General features: G+C 58.0%; 3 protein-coding genes across 3 annotated transcripts; 2 read left to right on the top strand and 1 right to left on the bottom strand.

Annotated features, from left to right (window-relative positions):
* Positions 1-1,014: 1,014 nt before the first annotated feature.
* Positions 1,015-3,471, bottom strand: TRAVEDRAFT_29988 (general substrate transporter). The gene is made up of 12 exons (XM_008041877.1): positions 3,364-3,471; positions 3,280-3,308; positions 3,173-3,224; positions 2,984-3,109; positions 2,835-2,921; positions 2,574-2,784; positions 2,470-2,511; positions 2,392-2,413; positions 2,084-2,339; positions 1,931-2,030; positions 1,555-1,864; positions 1,015-1,496 (listed from the first exon to the last, which is right to left on the bottom strand). Exons 1-12 carry the CDS (start codon positions 3,429-3,431, stop codon positions 1,192-1,194), a joined length of 1,608 nt encoding a protein of 535 aa, XP_008040068.1. The 5' UTR covers positions 3,432-3,471; the 3' UTR covers positions 1,015-1,191.
* Positions 3,472-6,517: 3,046 nt separating this feature from the next.
* Positions 6,518-7,774, top strand: TRAVEDRAFT_59538 (uncharacterized protein). Its single transcript, XM_008042290.1, has 2 exons — positions 6,518-6,704; positions 6,768-7,774. Exon 2 carries the CDS (start codon positions 7,245-7,247, stop codon positions 7,569-7,571), a length of 327 nt encoding a protein of 108 aa, XP_008040481.1. The 5' UTR covers positions 6,518-6,704; positions 6,768-7,244; the 3' UTR covers positions 7,572-7,774.
* Positions 7,775-10,319: 2,545 nt separating this feature from the next.
* On the top strand, positions 10,320-13,875 carry TRAVEDRAFT_73009 (uncharacterized protein). Its single transcript, XM_008042289.1, has 8 exons — positions 10,320-10,383; positions 10,438-10,503; positions 10,564-10,736; positions 10,797-11,880; positions 11,934-12,024; positions 12,080-12,155; positions 12,218-12,229; positions 12,284-13,875. The coding sequence occupies exons 1-8, from the start codon at positions 10,354-10,356 to the stop codon at positions 13,212-13,214; spliced, it is 2,463 nt and encodes an 820-aa protein (XP_008040480.1). The 5' UTR covers positions 10,320-10,353; the 3' UTR covers positions 13,215-13,875.
* Positions 13,876-15,955: the final 2,080 nt, after the last annotated feature.

The raw sequence follows: 15,955 nt of genomic DNA, 5'->3' as shown, positions 1-15,955 counted from the left end.
TCGGCCTTCTTCGCCCGCCCCGGGATGTTCATGGCCTCAGTCGTCTTCGAGGTTATGTAAAGCCCAGGCGCGCTCCAGTCGGTCCCATTCACCAGGTTTTCGCTTCGAAGGACCTTTCGTGGCGCTTCTCGCTCGCTGTTCACTTTCTCGGGGTGCGAAGGGAGCAGCAAAATGTGGATTTTGGCGATGCCTAACGCTGGGTTCACGGTCTTCAGCGCGACGAGCGCGTGTTGTAGCTCATTTTCCGCAGGAGAAGATGACGACACTCCTGTGATGTTTTAGAGCCTGCAGTGAAGATATGAGAGGACAGAAAAGGCTGAGAAAAACGAGGAAGCTAAGTCTACTTACAGAAGGAGGAGCGTCTAGGCCTGAGGATGTAGAGTGAACTATACTTGCAGACTCGGAGGCGATCAACAACACCCGCCGTCGATCGTCGATCAATTCCAAAACGGGCGACTGGTCGACCCAAGGTTGATATGTTCGGGGTTGAGCAAATTCCTCATAGGCATATGCGCGACTTGATTAGCTACGATACGCGGCGAGCTTGAGATGGACGTCGTAGGGCAAGTACGGCAACAGACCCGAGGATCGGTCATGTATTTACCCGAAGCTTCAGCAAAATGCGCTTCAAGCGCCGAGACCCATTCGACTAAGAACACAAACATGTCCCCTTCGGGGTGACATACGAAAAAAATTGGAACGATACAGAGAAGATTAGCATGGCCCCTGCACAAGGATGACACGCTTTCCCGGAGTGGTAGACCTACGGGTCTCAATATTTATTTTTCCCGCTCCAACACCGGCTTCATTGGAACTCATGGCCCCAGTGCGCTTATAGCATGGTTATGCGCACTGTTCCCTGCGTATACATGTATTGTCATAGTGGGTGTTGGATCTAGAGACGCGAGCTTGGAACGTTCCAACGTCCTACCGCGGAGTCCAGTGGATCTCGTGGTAACACTGCAATCTTCGCCCTGGGGTATACAAACACAGCAATCACATCACCATAGGCATCAAGAAATGAGGTTCATTCTATTCGTCAAAACATGGTCAAGAAAGTGATACAAGACGTGAGAGTCGTGATAAGTACAACACAGATACACGAACGGCGACGGAGGCCAGCTCTAGTAGTGTACAACGCTGCCAGGGCCCAGGCGCATCGGCCGTCCTCCGAGATCGCAGCAGAGTCGCTCAATCCTTCTTCTCCTCGACGTCGACGACCTCGGTCGGCGCCGGCGGATGGACGGTCTTCTCCTCGAGTCGGGCAGCCTCGGCCTCCTCCTTCATACGGCGGAAGTTCTCCTCCTCGTCCCACACGAAGGGGCTCTTGCTCATGAACAGGTAGTCCATCTCCTCGAGCGTGCGGTTCGCAGTCTCCGGGTAGAAGGCCCACACGAGCGGGATACTGAGGAAGTTGATCGCGCCGAAGACGTGCAACGTGTTCTCTCCGATGCGGTTGAACATGACCGGGTTCAGGAGCGTGAGCCAGCCGTTACCTGCGGAGATGCGGAAGTCAGCGAAAGGAAGCGGCATCATAGCAGACGTAGTACACACCGATGGACCAACCAACAACGCCGAACGCGTTGCCCTTGGCGCGCACCTCGAGCGGGAACGTCTCGGTAGGGTAGACCCAGGGGATGGTGAGCCACGTCGCGCCGAAAATGGCCGTGTACATGAACACGAAGAGCGCAGCAGCACCGCCGTACTCAGACGCCTTCTCGGGGTGATCCTTGAGCAGCCGAGCGAACGCCCCAGCGAGGATGAGCGAAATGCCCTGACCGATGGCGCCCCACCAGAGGCCGATGCGACGACCCAGTCTGTCGATGGTGACGACGGCGAGCAGAGTGCTCAGCATGTACGTAATCTGTCATGAATAGCGGAGGCAATGTGGTGAGAAGACCTATTGGGCATGCGTGAAGTTGGAACGTACATCGTTGAGGCCCGATAGCCACTGGGACTTGCGCGCGGCGTAACCTGCCTCCGCGAAGATAGTGGGGGCATAGACCGTGATGGCCGCAATGCCGACCCACCTGGAATAGCGGTCAGAATTCACTGTACGTGAGGCGTTTGGCAGGGTACGTACTCTTGGACGATTTGGAGCCAGACGGACAGCTGCACGCGCCGGGCAATGTGGAGGCCGCCGTCGTTGCGCCCAAAGAACATTCCAATGTACGAGTTGCGGCTGGCGTGCTCCTTCTCCAACGCGACGGTGGCCACAATCTCATCATACTCGCGCACGGCGCGCGGAGCTTCCATATTGCCGTCGTCAGAGCGCAGGCGTCCGAGGATCTCGCGCGCTTCCGCGTTACGTCCCATCTTAATGAGCCATCGAGGGGACTCTGCGCATGCCGGTTAGTCAAGGACAAAGTTTGAGGGTAGGTTTCGCCGCACCCGGCATCAAGGGAACGCAGGCCTGTATGAAGTGGCACCGTGAGTAGAGTGATACGTCATGCGTACGGTATTACGCACCATAAACGCGAGCACCGGTACAATTTGGAAGGCGATCGGGAACTAGAAACACGCCACAGAGGTTACTTCGCGCTCACCACAGACGCACGGCCGCAGTTACGTACCCTCCAGCGCACTTGCGACGTGCCGTCTCCAATGAAGCCGAGCGCGAACTCAAGCCAATAGGCCACGACGACGCCAAAGATGTTGAGGGTGAATTCGCTCGCGATGAACGCCCCACGAGAAGTGTGGGTAGCGACTTCGGCGCTCCATACGGGCACAATAGCGTTTAGGTAGCCCGTTCCGATGCCGTTGATGACACGAGCACAGCACATCCTGCGCGGCGGCATTAGCTCCGAGAGTGACTATGACGTATTGCGACATACCATGCAATGTTCTGAGCCGAGCACTGGAGGGCCGCACCGACCAACACCCAGATACTGCCTATAATCATCGTCTTGATACGTCCGAGTCTGGGTGGAGCCATGTCAGGGCTGTGTACGCATGCAGGACGGACAGGGCAAACGCAACATACCGGTCTCCGAGAACACCGCCCATAAGGCATCCGAGGAGTGTCCCGAAGTAGTAGATGCTGACAATCCCTCCTTGCCGCGTAGGCTCAGTGATAGTTGCGACAAAGCCCTCTGAGGGCCCTTCATAACTGTAAAGAGTGTGCGCTCAGCTGCCCGGTAGACAGAAGGTGCGGAGACGAAGGCATGCTTACGTCGAAAACCCGAGCTTCATAACCCGAACGTAGTCGGGGGAGGTGTTGACACCTGCATACAAGGAGCATGAAGTCACTGGAGCTCGTAGAAAGACGTGAAGACGTGCCTCCCATCATGCCTTGGTCATAGCCGAAACTGTTATGGTGGGTGTAAGCACACGGCAAGCATGACAAGGACTGATGCAACTCACAAGAAGATTGCCAGCCCGGCGACGGCGTTGATAGTATAGTACAGTTTCCTGCCTGAGAGTTTGGGCATGATGGGCTGCGCTGTTCTTGCCTGGAGATGCTCTGGGCTAGGAGGAGTACCCGATGAGAGCACGAGCGACTCAACCACGGTCGGTGCAGCTTTTATACTGCATCGTCGCGCGCTTGAGTAATCGAGCTCGCCGGTGATTGCCAAAGAGCGAAGTGGGTGGGGAGGATCTCAGAAGGCAGATTTCTCTGCCGAGCTCGTCGCTACCGCGCATGGGCACCCGTTAGGCATCGGGAAGGTCGGCTGACCTGCGTTCTTCCCCTTGCCGTGCCGTCATCGCATACGATTTCCACTTCCGGACCGCAGCTCCGGTTTACACGGCTGGGGGCGGGGCCCCGAATCAGAAGCGGCGTTACGCGGAAAAGCGGGGGACTCACAAGTTATTCGCGATTGTAGAGCCTCGCGCGCGTTCCAAGATGCGGCAGAAGACGTGGCCGCCTACTCGTCTTGCGTTCTGTACCTTTTGGTCCAGTCTCAAAAATCATGGGCGTCTTGATCAGTCTTGAAAGGCACACTCAGTCTTGAGATAAACATCAACACTTCGACATACTGCGTGTCTCACTGTCTGACGTTGCAGTGCTCGTCGCGTGATAGCACTTAAAGCGCGGAACATAGTTCCGGAGTGAGGTCGGTAGCGCGGTCAGTCAGTTTGGTCGCGGTGCCGTGTCGCGCCGCCTCGATCATAGTCAACCCAATGACCTAGGATATCAAGAGCGGCGGCGACGTACAACATTGATTTCTTCATAGAAATCCGGAGACGGTCATGAGTCCCATCGTATCAGCCCGGCCGTGCTGACAACCGGTACGGCGAGCGATTTGTTCGTAGTGGCGTCGGGAACGCGTACAACGTCGCTGAAGGCTTCGGAGAATATTGCCGTATGTCCGCATTCCCTCCAAAGTCCCGTCATGCCGGGTGCGGCGGAGAGAGTCGGACAAATTTCCTTGACATACGATGGTGATTAGCACTCTCACTATGGTTCGTGTCAACTTCGTGAAGTTTTCAAACTACTTCGCTCTGCTTCGCACACTGAGCTTACTCACCACGCTGTTGTCTGTGCACGTAATGTGGAGATGCCCCTCGGAGGATGTTGCGTCTAGAGGCCTTGCGAAGCACAGTGGGTCAAGTCGCTGCATGGGCGTTTATTTGTGTGGGCCCTGATCGGCGGGCGCCAAATTTGGCGGCATGGGCGGCACGAGGGTAGCTTGCCGGCCGGCGCTCTTCATCTCAACCCTCATGTTCGCAGTCTCGACCGACTTCACAGTAACTCTCGATGTCGACATAGGACAACGACTAGGCTCTATGGGTCCCCATATGCGGAGGGAATGGACGCCACCAGTCGAATACAGCATACACTTGGCGAATAGGGATCGTAATCGTCCCTCACACCATCGCCGTCGCGATTCGTTTGTCGGCCTGTGGTCGTGCCGAACACGACATGAATCGTCGAACAACCTTCTTCATGATGAGCGGGAAGGAAGGGGGGTCGCATACGTGTAAGGTCTCGAGCGTTTGTCCGAGTGGTACCTGGAACTGATAGTGTTCAATCATGTACACGGGCACGACACGGTAGGATCCCTGGCTTAGGTGGCTGGGGGTTATCTCGGGGATGAAGCATACGATGCAGGTTTTGAAACTGTCAGTGATCAGCCCGGGTTCGCCCCGCAAATTCTAACTCCCGGCATGCACGAATCTAACTTCCCGCATACTCGGCGCCACAGCACGTGCGCGGCCGCAGGTACCAATGCTGGCGCTAGCGGCGCGCTCCCCTCCCTCGCGCTCCCCCGTTCCACGGCTTTGTGGTGTTACTTGCCCACAGTAGGTAGAGCAAATAGAATATATTATGCCTAAAACATACAGTATCTAACGGTATACGAAGCAGCTATAGCCTGACATCACCGAGGCATGTACAACATACATACCGGCCGCGGACTGGCGCCGTGCACGAGCTGATCTCCATGGTGTGCGCAGCATGGGGTGGATATGGTCAGATAAGTCTGTTGAGGGATGCCAGCATGGTGGAGATGAACGTACGGGATAAGCTATCTTCTCAATGACCTGTACGCCTTCTCACGGCTCATCTCCTGTTGACCGCTGTGACTGTACCAGACTGAGCGGAGCAACCTGTGGTAGTGTAAGACATACTTATGAGAATCGCACACTAAGGTTTATGATAAAACTTACTGGGTGTGTGCACGACGAGACTTGATGGGACCGGTACAAACCGGCGGCATCTGTGACATTATCATCAGTTGACAAAGGAGGGTAGCCAAGATCAGTTGTGTACCTTGGTTGGCTCCGCATTACCATACAAGACAGCCGGGAATGAACGGATAGCTTCTGTTCACGAGAGAATACGGCATAAGAAAAAAAAGCGATTGAGAGACTCGAGGATACGCGCACCAAAGAAGGATCCGACTGCATCGCTCACATCAGTCTTTCGTAGGCGCCTCCGTAAAATGAGAGGATACGAAAATGCGACTTACCTGAAAATATCGAGGACATCGGGAGGGGTTAGGACACGCGACGGGCCTGCCTCGCTCCGACGTGGTGGTTGAGAACGAGAAGTCATCGAGCTCATAAGCGCCGTAGCGCTCGGGCCTTAACCATAGACGCCGAAGCGCGGCCCCCCCTGGGGTGAGCCCCAGCGCAGTTGATGCATGGCTTAACCTCCCGCCACAGAATTATCTTAGAATTACCTCGGTCGCCCCTGCTCAAGAACGTGTTGACCCGGGCACAGATTTGCGGGTGAGCCCCATCGTCAATCCAGAAATCTGTACTGGCAGTCATCCGGGTGTCTGGCCGTGTAGAGTAACGATCGTCAGTATCAACCCACAGCTTCAGATCTTTTGTCGGCACTTGCCTGCCATCATACCATCACTGACTATGGCTTCCTATCTACCCCCAGACACACAGATATATGCGTCTCTCGTCGGTGCTCGCCAATACCGTGACTATATGCGGTCTTGTCGGCACTAATCCACCGCTGCAACATCAGAGTATCGCTCACGCGGCGCTCGGTACTAGAGCCTGGCATTGTAAAGTTGCTTGGGTCCGACGCGAACCCAAAGGCCGCCCGCACCAGGAACCACGCTTCCACAAGGTTCACATGTGCTCGTCGTTCCCATTCTCGCACCAACGACTTCCCCCTTGCGCCACAGAACCCAAGAGGTCACGATCTCGTCCATCTGACGTCTTAAGAACACCCCTCTATCTCTTGCCGCGCTTCTCTCCCTCCTCACTTTTCTCTGGCGTCCACTAGCCAGCCGCGAAGATGAGTATGGACTATTCTCTCTCCACCAGCATTCACATCATCTCCGGCGTTTCTGCGCACTGCACAGGCGATCGCTCGAACAGTGTAGGCTACTCTTGCCTGGTACAAGCTGTGGAATACTGTCGATGCATCCTATGGGCCGCCGCGTTATTCTCACCCTGGAGCACCCTCTGGAGGGGCCAATGCGACTAGTTCAATCGTGCGCGTTCGCGTCTGTGCCTTCTCAAATTCCTCACTTCACCCGCGGGAAGAGTGCTCCTTTACGTCGTCGCCCCAACACAGGCGACAGATCTGTAGCTTTTGGTGTGGCGAACGCGTCAGCCCGCGCTGCTTCGCGTCCCACCCGGGTGCGCTAACGCTTCCCAAGGGCGCGGTTCCATTCAGTTCTTGCCGCTCGAGAAGCCAGCCCGTGCTCAGGCGGTGCCTTAGGAGCTCCTCAAGGCCGTAGCGTGTCGCGTTATATGAAACTCTCAATCGTGCGCTGGGACGGTCGACGGACACCTCGACGACTGGGAGGCCCTCCGGGCGCGGCGGCCTCTTCTCGATGGCGCGTATGGTCTGTTCTTACCATCTCTGGGGGCCTCCGGTCTACTCGCCGTTGTCTGGTGATGCACACCTCGCGGGCGTGCATCGCGTTCTCCCCAGCGACACCCACAGTTCGAAGGGGGCTGTTTGCCACACGCCCTGGACTATCCGACCTCGTCCTAGTCGTGGCGCTTCAGTCTTGCCTCGTTCCTTGCTCGTGCGTCCTCCGATGCGCTCGATGCTGATCTTGCTCCCCGGATCTCGACAAGCTCCCCACGCAGACCAGATCCAACGATCCCGACTCCCACACGTGATAACCTCGCGTAGATCCACGTGCATTGCATAATGCAGCGCAGGCTCGCAGCTGCCCTCCTCGAGATCGCTCGCAATCAAGGTTGTCCGTGACGGCGCGCTTGTGCGGGCCGTGGTTCTCGGATCTTGCGCTGCTGGCCCCGCCATGCACGCTGCGGCCGCGCCGTAGGGCGGAGGATGGGGCGCGCTAGCAGCGCGTCCTCGCGCTCTCGAAGATCTTCAGCGGCGCGGGCAGGCTGGGAAGGCGTGCGGGTGCGAAGTCCACGGCCGCGTTGAATGGTGAGTCTCCCACCGTGCCGTTCTCAGCCACCCTCTCTAGGAGCTTCTCTCTTCTGAATTCTCTGTTCTGATCATGCCCCCTCCCTACCCTCAGCATCTTCCGCGGCTCGCTATGCCGTCCGTCCGTCCGCCGTCTGCTGCGCGTCGTATGTGGGATCGAAGCCGGCTACTCCGCTTGGCGGAGGCAGTCATGTGGCGCGCTCCGCTGCATCTCTGTCCGCCGGGCCACGAAGACGCTCATACGCGGACGGAGTGGGAAGGTGCTGTACCATGCAGTGTCTCGGGCGGTGAGTGGCCCTCGCTTTCCGTGGCTTCCGCGAACTCCAGCTATCTTCCAGACCGCACTTCGACACGGACCAGCTGATGGCGAGGCCCTCCGTCGGCGTCCGGGGTCCTGACACCGTGAGACTGGGCGGTCCTCGACTGCCGTCCAATTGCTCGAATCTCGGGGACGCGTTTCGGTCAGTAACTCATCCCGAGTTCGGAGCAATCTTTTCCATGCGCATCTCGAGAAGGTGTTGGATTTTCCAGAGAAGGCACCCTTCTCTCCTCACAGAGCCCCGCTTGTCATGGGAAGTACTGTCCCCTTGACCGTCGAAGTTCTTTGTTCGACTGAACCCCCTTCGTAGGCCGTCAAGGAGTCCATCGCCGTGCGACGCAATTATCATCTCGGGGGATACGTGTGAAGCTGTGCGCCAGTACTGTAGTGCCTAGCTGCATTCATTTGTTCGACAGTGTCGTGCGAAAAGACGACGAGGACGCGTCTTCTTCGTCCTATCGTGTTTTGGGGGATCGCCTAGCGGTCGCAGCGGGATGCGCATATACCTACGGCGAAACAGGAAGGGAGTGTCGGTCAAGCTGCGCAACGGTACCGAGTCGTCTGGGCGCCACGCGTGTTGAACATGCGTAACAGCTGAGCGTCTCGCATTCCTTCAATGCTTTCTGTGCTCACCCGGAATATTATATTGCAGCGGTATACTCCAAACCACAATTGTTGTGAGTACACGTTTCTTCCGTGGCGTAGTATACGGAATATATGCGGGTGCAAGCTCGCCGTCCCTTGTATTTTACACCTCCTTCGTCTGCGAAGTGATTCACGTTTCCACTAACAAGGCTCAACTCTGTATATAGTGCACGGAGGAGCACACACAACTAGCGAGGTTCCTGCTACCTCGATACCCAACAACTGGCCATCTCGGATTGGACATGTATCCGCACGACACAGTTCGTTCGCCGACGGCTCACTAGGACCCCGGAGTAGGCACAGGGGCTTCCAGGCTGCTTCCCCAGCTTCGGATTACGGCTTAGCGGGGACGCCTCAATGATTGGTCTCGGGAACGGCCAGAGATGAAGCCGCCGACTGATCAGAACGCGCTGCGTGTCGCGGTGGGCAGAGGGTACTGGTAGGATACACTTCCATATATGGGAATGCACTCATGGCGCCATCGGCCTCGAGGCGGCCTGCGGCGCTCGTGACGAGCAGGTGAGCTGTGTAAGCCTCCGTGCACTCTCCTTGGAACGTCGTCCGAGAACGCCCAAGGAGAGCGAGGGAGAGCGGCAGAGGATGATAACCGGGTTATCAGTAGTGGCGTTGTACACGCTGTTACGCGGTATGGAGGCTGTGAGGGAGGCGGAGTTGTATTCGGCCGCAGGTGAGCAGCCATTGTATCGTGGAAACATACACCGTTCGTCGTTAATCATTCTATGGCCTGCAGTACCAGTGTCACAGACCGCAATATGGGGCTTTTTTTATGAGAAAGTGCCGCCTGTATACTCATAGAAACACTTCTTCAATCAGGCATTCCGAATGGTCCTCCGTTGCGAAGTGCGAACAAGGCCGGCTGGTTCATCAATCAAGGTGGGTGTCTTCTACTCGACCATGGGGAGCTCGGCATTGATGGCAGTCGTAGAGGGTACACGTATTGGCCGCCCGTGCCGGAGCTTCTGGGACGTACGCGGAGTGGGGCGCGCCTGGCGGTGCGCACGAGTAAGGCGTTGAATGGCAAGCATCTGTGGTCGAATCTTGCTTTCGCATGCAGACCGCGGACGCATTCTGTGGGGGGAAGGAGGGGGACGAGCCGTGGGGCGAGGACGGAACTTCTGGAATCGGCATAGGCCAGCGCTGGGGTGTCCGGGGCGACGTCGGCGGAAAATGGTGCCTTTCATTGGGACCGCATGCTGCAACGGCCCAAACAGTCATCATTGTCGTGCACACGTGTAGGGCCTTTTTAAGGGCCAACCGCGCCGAGGGGGGGAATAATTCTCGAGGGCGGAGAGTCGGCACGGAATGCGGGGTAAGACGAGTTTGTATCATGCCCTAAACCCTGCTTGCTGGAAAATACGAGGAATAAGGAAGAATATAAGCATGTAACAAAACAGATAATGAAGAAAACAACGTGGCTTAATTGGCGGTGTGACTCTGGCAGTGCTCGGCAGACGCCCGTATCGGCTCACTTGCTCCTATACATAACCGTTTCTCTGATCCTCAGGTTATCTCTGCTACCCCCTCCCGCTCGTCGCTCGCCAACGCCTGGTCCATGCCCTCCATTCTCAACCTCAAGTTCAAAGTCGGTCTGAGCACCGCCAGTCCCACGGGAGGATAACTGACTCGAGTTCAACAGGGGAACAAGTCCTTCGTGCCGTTCAGTAACCTCAGCGATGCTGATACTCTGACGAAGACATGGAAGGTTTGCATCCTCTTCAGCTCGCTCATTGTACGCTGCTTACCTCTGGAAATTTTTTCCTAGGTCTGTACCAAGGTCGCCAGCTTCCTGGAACAAGGACAGCGACTCGAGAACTTGAGCTGGAGGCTATGGCACCTTCAGAACGTTATGGTCGACACCGACAACGCCAAGTCCAAACGCGATTTTAAGAAGTTGTCCAAGTGCATGAGTGACAAGCTGGATAAGGAGAAGGGCAGGTGCGTACCACATCGCTATAGAACAATTTTTCGTCTCTTGACGTGCGGTTCCGTCGTTAGGAGCATCGAGGAGTTGCAAGCGCCCGGCTTCAGACGCAACCACTCCACCGACCTTCTGCAACAACGCGCACTCGAGAAGGAGCGTGAACGCGAAGCCAACCAGAACAGCCACACAATCCACCGCATGCAGTTCACCTTCAGCGTCGACCAGCCCTCTGGTATCTCGTCTATTCCCGCCAAGAAGCCCGACACCAAGCCGTCCGCCGAATTCAAGGATCACAAGCGTGGTCGCCCCGCCACCCGCTCATCCGCCACCGATGATATGGGCTCGAAGGGCGACAACGTCGAGAAAGATCAACCCCTGACGCAGCGCGGCCGCAAGGCCCCCACAACAAACGGCGACAACGGTAAAGAAGACATGTATCGCGTCGCTGCTCTTCGCTTCCCCTCCCTCTTCTCCGATGGCTTCGGCCCCTCGGCCCTCCTCTACCCTACCCCTACCGTGTCGAACGCCATGACTTACGGTGAGGGCGTCGGCCTCAGTTCGAGTGCAGCGTCGGACGGGTTTAGCATCCCTCGTCCTACCATAGAGCTCCCCCTCGACGAGCTCCTCAACGCCGACAGCCCTGGCGGCTGGTCCTCGGGTGGGTACCATCATCACGACTCCCGGACTGCGGATCGCCTCGACTCTCAGGAAGACGTCGAGATGAAGGTCACGACGACGGACGTATCCTACCAGTCCCACGCCGCTCGGGCTGAGCCTGCCAACGAAGATGACGGTATGCTGAAGTCGAACGGCGCCCTCCGCCACGTTCCTCACCTCAGTCACATCGAAGACGTCGTGCCTCGCACGATCACCCCCTCGCGCATCGGCCCCAGCTCCGGCCCTGGTGCCAACAGCAATACGACGACAACGACGACCAGCAAGCGGCCGTCGTTGAGTGTCCGCACGCAGGTTAGCACCCGCTCGAATGGTCCGAGCGCCACACCTGTCAACTCCTCGCAGCAAAACAGCAACAGCAATTCCGCGCCCGGCGGCGTTAAGGCCGAGTGCTCAAACTGTGGCGCTACGCACACTCCGCTGTGGCGCCGCGGTCTCAACGACGAGCTAAACTGCAACGCCTGTGGGCTTTACTGCAAGCTCGTAAGTCGCTCGCCCCATGTTTAGCTCAAGGGTCATTGCTCACATCTCCGCAGCACAAGCGTCCGCGCCCCAAAAGCATGCGGAATAACCATGGGGAAGGCCGCGCTCAAGCGGCGCCTCGCCAGGAGTCACAAGAAGTCGTTGGTATGTGGCCAATCTGTCTACGGTGGTACTAGGGTTCACACTGCATCACGTCTAGCGCAATGCTATAATTGCCACACCACGGCCACCCCGCTCTGGCGGAAGGATGATGAGGGCAAGACCGTATGTAACGCGTGAGTAAAGATCTCGCGAAGTCTCGTTCAGCGCTCATAGAAGGCTTGTTATGTGTCTGCAGTTGCGGCTTATAGTAAGTCGTTCTCCACGCTCGGTCACAGGGTTCCGATTACTGACGGTAATGTAGCTATAAGTTGCATGGCTCGGCGCGCCCGATCTCCATGAAGTCGGACGTCATCCGCAAACGTGCCCGTCACGACGCTCGCCGCGCAGGGAACAGCGTGTCGGAGACGCCCTCCGCCAGCCCGGGCGCGAGCAGACGCGCCTCGCCTAACGCGGAGTCGACGCCGACGCTTGCGCCAGACTCCAGCACTGCGACGCAGAATGGGTATGGGAACGACGGTCACCACAACGGCCACAGCGGGAGCAATACAGAGTATCGCCCCTCGCTCCAGTCCGAGCTCATGGGCGCTCTCGGGTCGAACGATAACGGCATGCAGTACAACAGTCAGATGTTCGGTGGTTCGAGCGTCACGTTCTACCCTGGCCCGTATCACCCCGACTACCTGTCGCAGATGTACCCCATCCCTTCGGACACTCTGCCATACTCCCCCGACGACAGCTCGGACGACTCCGGCTCAGGCTCTGAGTCGCGGTCGATCAAGCGCCGCCGCCTCAGCGACTCGTCAGCATCGGAGCCGCCTTCCTCAGCCGTGTCATACGGCTCCTACAGCGACTCGTTCTCGAGCTCCTCGTCGGCGTCGCAGCAGTCCGTCGACTTCCCATTCACTCCCTATACGTCGTTCTCGAACATGCTCCGCGGCTCCGGCAACACGCCGTGGCATCCGCCGATGCTTCCTCCGGACAGCTCGCCCCACTTCATCCATCCGCCCATGCTGCCGCCTTCGGAGGACTCGCCCATGTACTTCCACCCGCAGGGGATGCAGAACGACGACACCGACGCGCTCTTCGCCGCCTACCTCCACCCACCCATGGTGCCGCAGGACGACTCGCCGCCGATGAGCTCCCTCCAGCTCCATCCTCCGATGATGCCGAACGAGTGGAAGGCTCCGGGGCAGACCGACATGTACGACAACAACGCCATGGTGACCTTCTGACGACCTACACGAGCGCCCACGACCTCCACGCCTTTCCTCATCCTCATCCCATACCGGTCGACCCCCCATCTCTCCTGAACACGGACAGAACGGACGATCCGCGCTGTAGCATTCTATTCCTCTCTCCCTCGATGACTCCGTTATGGGCGTTATGCGTAATATGGCTGTGGTTTCTTCTCCTTCTCCCTGTTTTCTTTCCCCTCGTCTTGGATGTCCACATCGACATCTTCATCGTGATGTTTTCCTTCTCGCCTCCGCCGAAGTTTCTCCCGCGTAGATCGTCATTCTGTCATGCTGCATTCCCGGTCCGTTGCATAGCTCGTGCTGCATCGTCATCATCTCCAGCATTGTCCTCTTCATCGTCTCCTCGCTCCCCATCATCACGCTGTACAGCTCGCCGTTCTCGCTCGCCGCACCACTATATCCATACTTTCCCGCCCTCTCTTCCTCCCTGTCACATCTCCGTTCCCCATCTCCTAAAATTATTCGCAAACCGTGTACGACGAGTAGTAGTAGCAACGCGAAGGGCTTCGCACTTTAAGCCCCCAATTGTCAAATACTAGATATTTATCCTCTCCGCCTTCATCTTGCCTCCCCCTTTTGAGCTTCGCTTCGCCATCAACACCTGTATACCCCATCTCCCCTTTTGCCGTTCTTGCACTCTCACCCCCAACCCAACCTGTATGTACTACGATTCTCGCTGCTCCCCCAGTGTGTCGATAGCTGTACGTTACTCTGCATCCGCGCACGTCTTCCGCGGGCGCGGTATGTCATAGTTTACGTCTGTACATGCGCTCTCCTTCCCATGCAATTGAACGCGCTTCTTGACAAATTGGTGCCCTGCACGACTCTGCAGCCAGGATCTTCAGGCCCGCGTTCGGACTCTATTGCACGGCGCGATCGAAGTTTTGCATCGCAGAACCTTCGCGGGTATGCACGAGATGCGGGCCTTCACCGTGTATTCACGCAACGTTTTGTCAGAACCTACGGCGGCCGTCGGGTGCGAGTGCATCATCATGGTGCTCATTGGGTGTATTGAGGTAAATAAGCAGTACATGGTGCGGTCGCTTATGCGGGTCCCCAAATGCGCGGCGAGCGACAGGAAGTCGGAGACACGAAGAAGCATGCACGCCTGCCCGCACTCCCCGGCCCCACGTCTTCGTCGTAGAGCACGGGAACACGACGCTGACCGCCGCGCCCCGGGGGCAAAAAAGCGCGCCGACGACTGGCGCGCCTTGCAGCAGGCTGCAGTCATTTACAGTGCCTTCACCTGAAGATCGAGTGAATCGGGGAAATGTGGCTGCGCTGTGCGAACGGGCGTGGTAGGGAGCCGGACGTGCCTCAGCCTGTATATGGCCCGCGCACTTGGCGTCCGACGTTCAGTATAGCTGCCGGACGGAGCGATCTCCAGCTTCTCTCACGTCATAAGGCGGAACGGGGGGATCGTCGGCCAGATAGTCCCCAGCCTCGCAGATACGCTCCCGCCGGGACGAGGTACGCTGCGCCGCCCCGTGGGGATATCACAGGCCTGGCTGTGTGTATGCGTCAATGACGAGCCAATAGTGCGTCGGGAGTCGTATGTCGAGAAACAGGCAATCGCACCTGCTCCACAGCCCTGATCCCGGACGCCTCAGCGAGTATGGGGCACGCATGGCCATCTCGGGGGTCAACGTGCGGTGCGCAGCCAGACGGCCCGCACGCCTGACCCCGCGCGACGATCGCTGGTGAATGGGGCGGGCGTAAGACGGCGCACGCTTCCTTCAGACAGCCTTCTGCCTTGCCGCGCGCTATGGACGGTTAGAAGGCCTCCCGCGTCGGGAAGGCGCAGTGCTGGTCATACAGATCCACGGTGCCCGATACGGCTTCGACACGGTCCGCGCTGACCTCGAGGGCTGCCCGTCGGACTCTGCAGGCTCGTCGACCAGTCCGAGTCGCCGCCGGCAGACGCGCCATGCAGGCCCGCGGTGCGGGAAAACGGCTCGGGGCGCCGTGGGCCTTTTCCAAGGTGCGCGGCCGGGAGGGCGAGCGCGGGTCCGGTTCCTGATTGGCAGCGTGAGGAATACGCCGACATTAGGTGCAGCACGGCGGACGGCGGAACGCTCACCGTGACCGTTGCGCCGCCGTGTTGCGCCTGCATTCAGAGCCGGTGCGCTGTCCCGTTCGTTGCAGCCCCGCCTAAAACATGAGGCCGACGCGAAGTCGGGCGGGTGCGTATGCTAGTAGCAGCAGCATGCACGGTTGGAGCGTTGAGACGACTGGCCGGTCTGTCGGGAAGAGAATCCGCACGGCGGGGTGTGTGTTATCCAGCTGGTGGCGTCGAAGGCTGCCAGAGTTCTTCTAGTGCCGTCAGTGTGTCAGACTCCAGTGATGCTTGCCGTGCACGCATGTAGACTTGCATACCTTCGCTGTGCCATCCTTCTCCTGTGTACGGCATACCGGCGCGAGGTAAACACTCAGCTCGGCCTTCTCGCACAGCCCGCTGATTCATCGTGGTGCGCCACGGCCTGCGATATCATGTCGGGGGCCCGCTAGCTTTCCGATTGCGCTCGGCGACCGTGTCTGGAAGTCCGTGTGCGGTCCGCAGCCGGTTGAGATAACTTCCCGTTTCAGCGGGCCATTATACCTCGCTGCCGCAAGGAGATCGCCGCACACGTTCATGAGGTGGGCGTCTCGACGATGATAGCGGACACAGATGGCAGGAAGGTGTAGTTGAGACCGATCAGGAGATCCCCGGGCGACGA

The sequence above is a fragment of the Trametes versicolor genome (genome assembly GCF_000271585.1).
Source record: "Trametes versicolor FP-101664 SS1 unplaced genomic scaffold TRAVEscaffold_8, whole genome shotgun sequence".
Taxonomy (NCBI): Eukaryota; Fungi; Basidiomycota; class Agaricomycetes; order Polyporales; family Polyporaceae; genus Trametes; species Trametes versicolor.
The sequence above is the reverse complement of the archived record's forward strand: the minus strand, read 5'-3'. Positions and strand labels throughout refer to the sequence as shown.